At 35.0% G+C, this 14148-nt stretch overlaps 1 protein-coding gene across 10 annotated transcripts in view; it reads right to left on the bottom strand.

Moving 5' to 3' along the window:
• Positions 1-14148, bottom strand: part of RFX3 (regulatory factor X3) — a 264256-nt gene that overhangs the window by 109824 nt on the left and 140284 nt on the right. For all 10 annotated transcript variants that reach the window (XM_046664491.1, XM_046664488.1, XM_046664492.1 and 7 more), the window contains one exon: positions 4321-4418. In XM_046664491.1, coding sequence (XP_046520447.1) covers positions 4321-4418 — 98 coding nt within the window. The remainder of the gene's footprint in view (positions 1-4320; positions 4419-14148) is intronic.

The following is a 14148-nucleotide window of genomic DNA, read 5'->3' on the forward strand; positions in this document are numbered from 1 at the left end:
CATGATAAAGATCAGCATCACTATCTTCTGGGAGTATCATTAACAAAAAGCATTTATTACCACACAGAAGTGGGAATCTGACTGTGATCCAAGTCTGGGATCAAACACTAGCTGGCTATTAGTTCAATACAAAGGAATAGAAGAATATGGAATACTCTTTCCTACCACACATGGACGTGTAGCAAATAAAAAGAGAGAATATAAAGACCCTAAACTGAACATTAGAGATAAAAATTGTATATTGTCAAATGTCAGCACTACAAAACTACAGAAAGATTGGAATGGCTTATGCTAAAAAAAATTTTTTGGTTATATTTGAGAAACATATTCATAGTCCTCTAGCTACTAAAATTTTGAGTATCATTCATGGCAACACAGTGTTTCTTCAGTAAATATGAAAATGATGCTATAGAATCTTTAGCCAAAAATTACACTTGATAGTAGTGAAAGATTTTTAAAAATGCATCTTCTTTCTCTTGACCAAGGGTGCATATCTGTGACATGATTGGCTGGAGTTGAGGATACAATCTGGGCCCACAGAGACCAGATCAAAGCTAACTGGACTTTGTAGAAAATGAACTCATGACCTAGACCTCATTAGTCATGATCTAACCAACTGGGGCTAGTAGGCCATAGAAAATATATGTTGGCACTACACATTTACTTTGAATCATTCCTGTACTTAAATGGGCCTATAATTTTAGAGAGTGAACTTTAGAGATGTTGTTTTTCTAAGGTTTTGTGAACGAATTAATTCACTGATCACACATATATTTATTATGTGGAGGACCCTAAGGTGAGCGATGGGGGAGTTTAAAAATGCACAAGGCAATAGGCATAATTTAGAATCATAAATAGGGAAGAAAAACGTAAAATAAAGAACTAATAGCACGTAATTTTACAGCAACAACTAATGTTTATTGAGTGTTTACTATTTCTCAGATGCTATACAAAGCATTTTTGATAAGCCAACTATCTTCATTTTATAGATGGAAAAAGAGAAGCAGGTTGTTTTTCTTTCACATCTCTCCACCATACCTGGGACCAATGATAACTGATTGTGATAGATACTGTATAGTTAACTCTTTCAACACCCATTCCAACTGTCCTTTTCCCTTGATGCCTTCTACTAAACAGGCACGAAAGCTACAAACTTGCATTCCCAGATTCCCCTACAGCTCATCACTACTATGTGACACAGTTATAGCTGAGGAGATGAAAGCAAAAGGGAGCTGGGAGTTTCTGGGAAAGCCTCTGCATGCATGCATGTATGTATGTATATATGTATATATTGCAGACAGCAAGAAGAGGAAAGGTGGAAGAATAGGCTTTTTTTTTTTTTAAAAAAAGCAAACATTATCTTTATTTAATAATCTTTGATATTTAAAATACAACTCATCAAACATCCACGTTAACAGTAGAATCCTCAGTGTTCAACAATGCTTTGGAAGCCTGGCTTTTTTAAGGAGCAGACAGAAAGGCCTGTGTGTGTAACAACAGCAAAAGAACTCAGAAGGAGATGCACACACAGAAGGGCTGCAGTTGGGTCCGTGGCAAATGGCACTGCTACAGTGCACTTTATCACGGCCCAAAAGACAACGTATCTTATTTCAGGTGTTTTTGTACTTGAATTTCGAACAGTTTATTTATGTAGAGCAACAATCTTTAAAAACTTACTCCTAGCAGTTCAGTGTTGTAGAAATTAGATAATTACATTTCTAATGCATGTTTTCCTCTTTCCAAAAAAAAGCATTAAAAAAAATCCCTGGAAATATTCACCTTTGAACTGTGCAAGAGACAAGTGAAGTGTCTCCTAAACGAATCAGGAATTTCCACATATATTTCAATATATTTGAACTTTCTGTGCATATATCTCCACATATATGTGTGTGCGCGTGTGTGTGTGTGTATATACACACAATTTCCATGGTGCCTCCAGTCTAGCTATGCTCCCTCTGCTATACGCCAGCTTGTCAGATTTTCTCCAATAAGGCTTATTCTATATTTGCACCACATAGTGCTAGTGATTTGCATAATATGCTACCTCTGGACTTCTTATTACCTAACAAAAATAAAAGCCCTAATTTGTTTAAACCTCTATTTGTCAGATTTTCTTGGATTCTTAGCTGATAAATGCTGTAATAAATGCAAGATGAAATGCTATGGAAATAGACAGCAGAGTGATAACTCAGCCCTCTAGCGGGGGTATAGCACGCCTTTACCCAGGATGCCTTTGAACTAGGAGAACAAAGTTAGGTAGGACATGGTACATGCTTGAACAAAGGAGAGTATACAATGACTTTACTCCGAGGTTCTTGTGACAAATATACCACGGACAAGTATAAAATGACAATACAATTGAGTAACCTCTAGCAGTGTCCAGAACTCATTTATTTTCCCTGATAGCATAAAGGTCCAAGTGGCAGGCATCTCTTTTTATTTGGTATAAATGCCAACAGTAATTTGGGTTTGTGGTAGAGAATTCAAAAGCAGGCTCCAGGAGGCCCTACGTGACAAACAGGTAAAAAATGCTCAGAGTATGTCTAAAATATGTAAAGAGTTATAGATTCACTAGAGTAACGGATATTTATTGACCTTTTATTATGTGCCAATCACTTAAATAGATGTAAATAAAACAACAAAACGACAACGGTTCCCATTCAGAAAGAGTTCTTCCTAGGACAATAAATCTAAAACACAGCAGCATGCTGAAAGGCAAAGTCAGGGGAGAGCGCTGTCCTTACTCTGTCCTTACCCCACAGAGGAGCAATAAGTTAACTTCAGAGCAGAGTCAGGGTCCACATCACAAAGAAGGGGGTGAAGTGTCAGTATATAAAGATCACACTAGACTGGGTGTAGGGGGCTGGGAAGAAGAGAGAGAAGGCAGAGAATAATGATATTCCAGCAGAGAAAACAAACCACATGTCCAAAAATAGAGAGGCATGAAAGGGAACATTCGGGGACACATGCACAAAGTTGTTCGTTCCTACAACAGGTGGAAGATGAAGCTAGAGAGGTAGGAATGGGGAGAATACCAAGGTGGAGAGTTGAGTTTTATTTTACAGGTAATAGAGCTTTTAAGGCAGTGTGAAGTAGAGAGATTCAATGTCCAAAAGCAATGAGAAAAGAGAGAAGAGTCAGGGTAAATGAAGAGCTTTCACTTTCGCATCTTCCATTGTATACCAGGCCCTGTGCTAGTCGCTTTAAATATACTTCCTCAAATCCTCACAACAACCTAATAAGGGTGAGGTTAGTTATTCTCCTAGTTCCCAGGAAAGAATAAAAAAAAGCTCAGGGTTAAGTACCTTGACCATGATTATAAAACTAATCTATGTTTAAGCCAGGATTCTAAAGTTATCTAGTTACAATAATAGGTAGCAAAAACTGGGCTCTTTCTATGTACCGTGCACTCTTCTGGTGTTGGATTTATTGCAGTAGAGAAAGAAACAGAAGTCCCTGTCCTCGTGGAGCTTACAGGTTGATGTCATAGGAATCTATGAAATCACCCAAGGAAACAAAAGGTGCACTAAGAATAAAGAAAGCAGAGGTTATCAACCTGGGGCACACCAACATTGAAGGGAGATGGGCAAAAGAGTCACTGAGAGAATTTGAAGTCATTTCAGGTAAACCCAGAGATCCAACAGGCTGCAAACAAAAACCCAAGTGGTAAATGAGCACAGTCCTGGTGACTTGTAATAGTTCTCAGTCCTTTTACTTATCATAACATCTTGAATCTTAATCTAAAGTGGCTGAAAAACCCAGATGAAATAAATTTACAAATTTATATTATTGTCGATGCAAAGGAGATGAGATGCAGGGGGAAAAAGATCAGATGGGAAAATAAGATTTATTAAGTATCAGGTACTTTTATGTAGAGTAAGCAACTCTTTAATAAATGCAAAGAAAAACCCATCAAAACTCCTAATGTACTAGTTTTATATTAGTTTTCAGACAAATATATACACACAAATTCACCTTATTTATACAAACAAAAAGTATAGGTTTTATTAGGTATTATTAAAATACAGAAACCACTAACAAGGGATATATATTTTTCTCAACCTACTGAAAACGATTAAAGGTCAGAGCAAAGCAATGTTAATAGTTTAAAGTATTCCACTGGGGTTAAGTGAGAGAAGAATGAGCAAAGATCCTTAAAAATACAGACAAAGCTCTAAACATCAGCTTAATTTTAATAACTCTGTTCTAGCAAAAAATTATTGTGACAAGGAAACAATTTGAGAATAGGAGGATTTGTCAGAAAGTACACTATTTTTTTGTGGGTGGGAGAATTAGAAAGACTCCCACTCCTAAACTTACATTGCTCCGTTGGTATAGACAGTATCACTTCCTTCCACATACTGCACCTGAGCTGGATAGACATGTTGTACCTGCTGCACAGTCTGCACCTGCTGTACCTGAAAAACAAATATTAGGATTTTGGTGAGAGACACATACGATAGAATGAACAAACAGCGTTAGATTTACCTCAAATATTTCTCCAGGGTGTTGATAAACACGAGAATGTCTTATGATGAAAACTATTAGATTCATGCTAATTTCAAGATAAGTGCACGTTGGGTCCAAATCAACTGTAGTATTTATGCTGAATGAACTCTATAACATTCCCACAGGTATATATGTATATACGTACCCTTCAAATGTTTGGGATGAAAATTCTGAAAGCTCGTCACTTATCCTGATGATTTATGAAATTCTCTCCACCTGGTTTGTTAAAGCTAAATTTATTTTTTAATTTAAAAAATTCATGATGGAAAATGTCACAGGCTTAAACATAGAAAAGAATACTATAATAAATCCGATGTACTCATCATCCAAGAGAAGTAATTGTCACTAGACCTCCCCCTTTAACTCCTCACAGGATTATTCAAAACCAAGTGCAGGGCCAGCTCAGTGGTGCAGTGGTTCGCCGTTTTGGATCCTGGGTACAGACATGGCACCACTTGTCAAGCCATGCTGTGGTAGGCATCCCACATATAAAGTATAAGAAGATGGGCACAGATGTTAACTCAGGGCCAGTCATCCTGAGCAAAAAGAGGAGGATTGGCAGCAGATGTTAGCTCAGAGCTAATCTTCCTCAAAAAAAAAAACAAGTGCAGAGCTTATATCATTTCGCTAGAAAGTAGTTTTGCTTCTAAGACATAAGAACTATCTATCTATCTATCTTTTTTTTTGGTGAGGAAGATTGACCCTGAGCTAACATCTGTTGCCAATCTTCCTCTTTTTGCTTGAAGAAGACTGCCGCTGAGCTAACATCTGTGCCAATCTTCCTCTATTTTGTATGTGGGATGCTGCCACAGCATGGCTTGATGAGCAGTATGCAGGTTGTGCCTGGGATCTGAACCTGCAAACCTGGGCCACCAAAGTGGGGTGTGTGAACTTAACCACTACGCCACCAGGCCAGCCCGATAAGAGCTATTTTTAACATGAACACAACACTAATCACACATAAACATTAACAATTCCTTAATATCATCTAAAATCCAGTGATTGTTCAAACTTCTCTGATTATTCCAATGTCTTCTTACAATTGGTTTGTTCAAATCAGGATCCAAACAAGGTCTACATGTTACATTTGGTTGATATTGCCTACCTTTCTCTTTTAATCTCTAACAGCTTCTCGTCCTTTTTATTTGACTGTTACTTATTGAAGAAACTGGATTGTTTATCTTGTAGAATTTCCAGAATTCTGCATTTGGCTGATAGCATCCCTGAGATGTCATTTACTAAATTCTTCTCACTCTGTATGTCCTATAAAGTGATAGTTAGATCGAGAACCTTGAACAGGTTCAATTTTTGAAAAGCTGTGTATTTCCTCTTGCATTCTATCAGTTGTCATATAACAACTGGTTGTCTCTCTTTCTGCAATATTAAGTTTGATCAGTGAGTTCAATGCAGCTGGATCCATTTATTGTAATGTTTCCTATCCATCTTTTATCTGAGGATATCAGTAGCCATTGATGATCATTTTCTAGAGATATTATTTCCCAATTAATAAAGGTTGCAGAGGCCAGCCCCATGGCTGAGTGGTTAAGTTCGCTCACTCTGCTTCAGCGGCCCAGGGTTTCGCTGGTTCGGATGCTGGTCGTGGACATAATACCACTCATCAAGCCATGTTGAGGTGGCATCCCACATAGCAGAACCAGAGGGACCTACAAGTAGAATATACAACTATGTACTGGGGGGCGTTGGAGAGAAGGAGGCAAAAAAAAAGACTGGCAACACATGTTAGCTCAGGTGCCAATCTTTAAAAAAATAAATAAAAAAAAATAAAGGTTGCAAACTTGTGGTAGCCTGATTCGGTTAATCCTTCTTCACTTATTAATAGACTTCTATAAAGAAATTCCTCTCAATTATTTGGTTACTTTGAAATAAGATTTGTACAGGAAGAGTAGGATAAATACATGATTCATTTATTCACCAGTACTCAGAATAATGATTTTATCCCCTAGCTCCCTCCAAAGGTAGCCAATGTGGTTTTTAGTTTGGTTTGGTTTGGTTTGGTCTGTATCCTTATGATTCTTGGCTTTTGAACATACTTGATGTTTTTCAATCATAGCAGTCTTTTTTCACCCTAAAATGTCCTATCTTTGACCAATGATAGTTCCTTCAAACTGAGTCCTGTATCTTTTGATATGACCACGGTAACTTTTCTTAACTCCCCTCCTTTCTGTTATGATAGGGTGTTCCAGATCTATCTCTTTTATTTCCTGTCCTAGATCTGGAATTAATCATTTCTTCAAAAGGCCCTGGGTCTTATTATTTAGGAATAATATAAATATGCAAAAACTGTTTGGGAAGGCAATTTAAAAACAGGTATACAATTTGACACATCTTTGTGATTTCTTCTACAGAATATTCGCCATCTGTAGAGTTGCTGTACAATACTATAAAAATACAGTTTATAAGCGGAAAAATCAGAAGGGAAAACCTTACTGACTGTGAAAAGTAGAGTGATTAAATACATGATAGGAAAACTATTCTGTAGAATACATGACTGACGTTAAAAGAATAAAGTAAGACTGATATGCACTTTAATAGCAAGATCTCTAAGACGTATTACCAAGTGAAAAAGTATGCTGCTGAATAGCACTTACAGTGTGATTTATGTTAAAAAAATACATATATATCTGCATATAGGTGCACATGTGTATACAAATGTATAAAGTATATAAAGGAGAATAGAAGGTTGCACAACAAATTTCTAAAAATGGTTACTCAGTTCACTCACATGAAATGAGAGAGGTGAGGTGACTAGTATCTTATATTCTGCATATTTATATTGCTTTTAGATTTTTAAAATGAAAATGAGGGGGCTGGCCCCGTGGCTGAGTGGTTAAGTTCACGTGCTCTGCTTCGGCATCCCAGGGTTTCGCCAGTTCGATTCCTGGGTGCGGACATGGCACTGCTCATTGGGCCACCCTGAGGTGGTGTCCCACATGCCACAACTAGAAGGACCCACAACTAAACATACACAACTATGTACCGGGGGGCTTTGGGAGAAAAAGGAAAAGTAAAACTTTTTTAAAAAAAATGAAAATGAATTCATATATTAAGTCTATTATAATAAATATACATCTAAATAAACATTTACAAAATCAATATATGGAAGGACTTCCACTTCTGGCTGTGATGGAGTACATATGATGTGGGGAAATGCCCTCCCCACACTAAACAAGTAGAAAACTAGAAAAAATCTATAAAACAATGTTTTCGGTCATCCGACAAGAGGCATCAGAAGATTGTGATCCTTAGAAGAAGGGAAATAAACAAGGTGAGCCCTACAGTGATCCTGGCTTTTGACCTGGATACATTTTCCAGACTGCGGAGCAGGGAGAATTCAAGTAGAGCAAAGTGATCTCACGGAGGTGAAGAGACAGATATTGGAATTGGGGAGGCTGACACAGCTGAAATTTGAGGGTAGTATCAGAGAGGATGTTAAGCAGAGAAATAGATGCAGAAAAATTCACAGACAACCCTTCAGTCTACTGCTGAATACTAAGCTGCACATGTGTAGGGTGCAGAGATGCTCAAGTTCTGATCAGCCATAGGGGTGACCTTACTGAACACACAGGGCACTTTGTAGAAATACTAGAAAGGTAAAGCCTTAATAGTAGGGCTAAACTAGTTCTAGAATAAAGACTACTCTGATCCATCCTAAAAAAGCTAAAAAACAAGCCTTCAAAAAATTAAGTAGATCCACAAGTAACTTAACTGCTTATACAAAATTAAATTTAAGACTTGTAAAGGAAGATAGCAAAATCTAGACATACAAAACCATAAAAATCATAAAATCCAGCATTCAGAACAAATATTAGACACATGAAGAAGAGGAAAAAGTGATCTACAACCAGGAGAAAAATCAATCAATAGAAACAGATCTAGAAGTGAGGATATGAAGTGACAGACAAAGACTTTAAAACAACTATTCTAAATAGACTTAAGATTTAAAGGAAAACACAAACACGATGAGAAAAAAAGGAGAGAAGCTATAACAAACTAAGCTGAATTTGTAGAATTGAAAAATACAATATCGGAAATGAAAAATTTGTTGAATGGGATTAAAAGCTGATTACATACTGCAGAAGCAAAGACAAGTCAATTTGAAAACCTAGCAATAAAAATTATCTGAAGAACAGAGACAAAAAAGAAATAATGAGGAATAGAGAATCAATGAACTATAGACAAATATCAAGTAGTCCAAAATAGTGTAATTGGAGGCCAAGAAGAAGAAGAGGAAGAACAGAAAATATATTTGAAGAAAAAGTGGTCAAAACTTTCTCAAATTTGGGGCTGGCCCCGTGGCCGAGTGGTTAAGTTTGCGCGCTCCGCTGTAGGCGGCCCAGTGTTTCGTCAGTTCGAATCCTGGGCGCGGACATGGCACCGTTCATCGGACCACGCTGAGGCAGCGTCCCACATGCCGCAACTAGAGGAACCCACAGCGAAGAGTACACAACTATGTACCGGGGGGCTTTGGGGAGAAAAAGGAAAAAATAAAATCTTAAAAAAAAAAAAAAAAAAAACTTTCTCAAATTTGACTAAAACTATAAACACATAGATCTAAGAACCTGAACTGTACCAATGTGTAGATAAAGAAAACCACACCAAAGTGCATCATAATTAAAGTGCTAGAAACCAGTAATAAGGAGAAACATGTTTAAGCAGACAGAAAAAAGACACATTATACGACAAGGTAACAAGTACTAGATTGATTAAAAACTTCCCAGTCAAAAATAATTGGAGCCCAACACAATCAAATAACATCTTCAAAGTAGTGAGAGGAAAAAAAAGGTCAACCTAGAATTCCATAATCAGTGAAATGTCCTTCAAAAATGAAAGGGAAATCATCTCTCAGACAAAAACAAAAAGAATTCTTCTCCAGCAGACCTCCAGGAAGGTAATGACAAAGGAAGTTCTTTGGGCTGAAGAAAAATAATACCTGATGGAAACTGGGATTTATACAAAGAAATGAGGAGCACTAGAAGTGGTAAATTTGAAGGTAAATTAAAGGGTTTTTTCTTTGTTTTCTCATGTTTTAATTTCTATAAAATATAACTGACTATGTAAGCAAAAATAACAACAATGTATAATTGGGGCTTAATACATACGTAAAAGTGAAATGTGTGTATGACAAAAATAGCACAAAAGATGGGAGAAGGAAATGAAAATACACTTTTGTGATATTCTTAAATGCTAAGTAGTGTAATAATGCTTGAACACAGGCTGTGATAAATTAAAGATATATACTAAATATTGTAGAACAAACACCAAATAAAAAAATAGTATAGTCAATGGTGGAGATAAAATGTAATACTAAAAAACACTCAATATATCCAATAGAAGGCAGAAATAGAGGAAATAAAAGAAGAACAAATGGGACAAATAGAAAACAAATAAAAAGATGCTAGAATTAAATGCAACCTATCAATAATTATATTTGATGTACAAGATTTAAATCTTGATCATCAGAATTATCAGAAATATACAGAGACAGGTTAAAAATAAGAGGATGTGAAAGGATAGGCTTTGCAAATATCAATCATAAGAAAGACAGAGTGGTTATATTAATATCAGTCAAAGTAGACTTCAAGATAAAGAACATTACCAAAGATAAAGAGGGAAATTTCATCAAGAAAATTATTAAGAAGAAATAATACATTCTACATGTCTTTGCATCTAAGAACAGAATTTCAAAATACATGAAGCAAAAACTGTAAGAACGGAAAGACAAAATAAGCAGATCCACAGTTACAACTGGAGATTTCAACTTTCTCCTCTCCATAATTGCTAGACGAAATAGACAGAAAATCAGTAAGGGTATAGAAATTATCCACCACCTCAACCTAAATGACTTTCATATGATGATCCATGTAACAACAGCAGAATATGTGCACTTTCCAATGCACATGCAGCATGAAAGCTCAAACGTTGAGGAATAAAACAAGTCCTAACAAATTTAAAAGGATTAAAACAATACACAGTATGTTCTCTGACCAAAAAGGAATTCGAAATAAAAACCAAAAAGCTATCTGAAAATCCCCCAAATATTTATATAATGAACAACACACTTTAATCTACAGTTCATAGAAATCCAAGGGATATTAGAAAATATTTTGAATTGAATGATACTGAAAATACAATATATCAAAATTTGCGGAGTGCAGTTAGAGCCATGCATAAGAGGGAAATTTACAGTTTTAAATATTTTTATTAGGGGGGAAAAAAAACTAATGCACTAACATATTAACCAAAGTTTCAACTTTAAGAAGCTGGAAAATGAAGAACAAGTTAAACCTAAAGTAAGGAGGAAAAATGAAATAATAAAGAGCAGAAATCAATGAAACAGAAATCTGAAAAACAACAGAAAAAATGATAAACATTAGGAAGACTTATCAAGAGGAAAAGAAGACACAAATTATGAATACCAAGGATGAAAGGGAAAACATCAATACACATCCTAAAGACAAAAAAAAAGATAATAAAGACACAACGCCAATAAATTCAACTACTTAGATTAAACAGAAAAAGTCGTTAAAAGACTCAAATTACCAAAACTGGCAAAAAAATTCTATCTATATATACATGAAATTGAATTTATTCCCACAGAAGAAACTCTAGGTCCAGATGGTTTCAATGGTGAATTCTATTAAACATTCCAGGAAGAAAAAAATGCCAATCTAACATAAATGTTTTAGAAAATAGAGAATAAGGGAACATCTCCCCACTGTGTTGATGAGGATAGCCTTACCCTGAGACCAAAACCAGAAAAGATATTACAAGAAAAGAAGACTACAAAATAATTTCTCTCATAAACATAAATGTAAAAATATAAGTAGATCTAATCTAGCAATATATTTACAGGACAGGGCATCATAATCAGGTGGGGTTTAGTCCAAGAATACAATGTCAGTTTAATATTAAAAATCCATAAATGTAATCCACCATATTTACAGTAAGAAGAAAAACCATATGATCACTTTAATAAATGCTGTAAAAGCATATGACAAAATTCAAATGAATTCATAATAAAAAACAAAACAATAAAAAGGATAGAAGAAAACTTCGTCAATCCAACAAAGGGCATCTATGAAAAAAATACAAACATGATATAAATTAAATGGTGGAAAACATCTTTAGCATTTCAAAAATATTCACCATTTTCATAACTCCTCTGTTTAAATTCTTAACTGCCTCCCTATCACATGTTAGATGACAACAAAATAATTTGGACTAAAATACAAAATCTTCTTATTACTATCATCTAAACGTTGATGGGTATTTTCAAACACAGCCTCTCTGCTCCTGCATAATCGTCCATTCAAATTTTGCATATTCTTGCTACCTTCTCATAGCTCATGCTGTTTTCTCTACATAAATTCTCTCATCAGCCAATACAAATCCACTATTTCCTTCTACGCCTGATTAAAAATTTAGTTTCTATAAAAAGCCCTCTGTAACTCACTTTATCCCATGAAAGACTATTCCTTTCCATTTGCTCTTTTAGGACTCATTAATACAAGTGTTAACACATGACTTAGTACTAACTTACGTTCCCAGGTAGTTTCCTTCATGGGGGCCAATATGGCGAGGTGGCAGAATCAGTTAATTTGGAATTAGAAGAACTGATTTTAAGTCTTTGTGCTGATACCTGCTGTTTGTTTATTAGGATAGTCAATTCATTAAGTAATAATATCCTTGTGTATAAAATAAAAATTATACCTACTCTATCATAAAGGATCTTTCTGAGGACCCAAAACTATTAAATATAGATAGAAAGCATGGTATAGGCATATATAATAACTACAATACATCTTGAATAGTTAAATTATTAAATACTTCAAAAATAAGAATCTTGTCTTCTACATCTGGGTAAATTTTCATCTTTAAATCCACTCGGTTTCAGCTATAAATATGCAGAATATATGTTCATCAAAGGGTTCCTTCAAATCATGAGATTCTATAATTAAAGCAGAAATGAAACTCAGGAAGTGTCAAGAATCTTGGAAAAGAAGTCTGCGTAGATGCTGGCTAACTCATCTAGGACAGCAATACATAAATATGTCCATTGATCACATTGAGACTTTATAGTACAAGGTAAAAATAGGGCATGATTCTTTGCCTTATCTACCAAGTTAAGGTACTGACAAAGTAAATAGAAGACCAAACTAAATACTGAAAATATTGAATTACAGTATATTTTGGAGGTAACACAATTTTTGTTATTATCTAGTACGTGTCTTTTTTTTTTACCAACCATTAGAAACTGGGCTGAAGAGGCCCTTGAAACAATTTAGCGATGAGAAACAGAATTGCACATAGTGCTTGTAGTTTGAGAAGGTATTCTTTCAAGCGTATAATGATAGTGGAGGAAGTAAAAAAAAAAAAAAAAAAGGGTAAAAAAGGACAGAAAAAGAAAGGAGGAAGAAAAATAACTACCTTATGTATATATGTCTCATTTTACCAATGAGAAGTTAAGATCTTTCAGTTTTTTATTTCGTTAGCTTTTAGTTGAGGGTTTCAGGTTCTTTCTTTTTGACAGTGGGGCTCTATTATTAGGAAAGGTGGATTGGAAAGCCACAGAAATGTTCCTTTCTACCTCAAACTAAAGCCAGTCAGATTCAGGAAGAGAGTTGTGTCTACAGAATCAGTCTGGCAGAATTCCAGCCCACCCCTACCCCTGGCCCAAGTGCACATATAGACCAGAGATAATTTTTATATTGTTGGTAAAGACCCAACACAGTGTAAACACACTGCAAATATTTAATAATTACTTAACTAAATAAAGCCTTGCACTTAGCAAAGAAAATGCCTAGTAAATATATGTAAAATTTATAGTAGCTTCTAAATGCGGATAAGTGTATTAGCTTTTTTAAAAAATAATGAAACCAGCAAGGAATGCTTATCATTCCAAAGTGAACCGATGTGATCACTTTTAACGCCTTTTAATGTAAAGACCAAAGGCAAAATTTTAAAAGAAAGCTGTATGCTATTTTCTCTTCCCTAAAACAATAAACTGACTCAAACTTGTTCAAATGTTATTTGATATTGTTCTTATGTTAAATATTAATTTCTGTTCAATTATTTACTAAATTGTTATGTATTATAAGTTTATTTTCTATTTTATTTGCTATACTTCAGTGCAGGAACTATTCAAGCTAGCATTGCTAAAAGGGATGGGGAAACTAGCATCCTGCAGGCATTTCATTAACATTCCCTGTAACTATATTCTCCATCCATCTTTGTGAAATCTATAAACTATCACATTTTACTGCCTACACTATCCAACTCTTTACGGGAAAGGAAGAAAACAATTAAATAGACTCTATAGGAAATAAATTTTCTCTTAATTTCATTGTCTTCCCCCAAATAAATTCTCAGGTGTGTTTCCAAAGAGAACGAACAAATATTTTTCACCACTTTTAAATTTTAATAAACAAGAAAGTAGGGAAAATGTGAAATAAAAAGAGATGGACGAAGGTGGAATTAGCAGGAATAATCAACAATTTCTGTAATTAACTGTTCAATGAATAAAAATGACCTAGGGCTAATTTCTAAAAGGTTACCTAGTACATCAGAATGTTGGCAGTAATGAAGTCTAACCATAATAACATTCTGTACCAGAAATTT

This window comes from Equus quagga, chromosome 6 (assembly GCF_021613505.1).
Source record: "Equus quagga isolate Etosha38 chromosome 6, UCLA_HA_Equagga_1.0, whole genome shotgun sequence".
Classification (NCBI taxonomy): domain Eukaryota; kingdom Metazoa; phylum Chordata; class Mammalia; order Perissodactyla; family Equidae; genus Equus; species Equus quagga.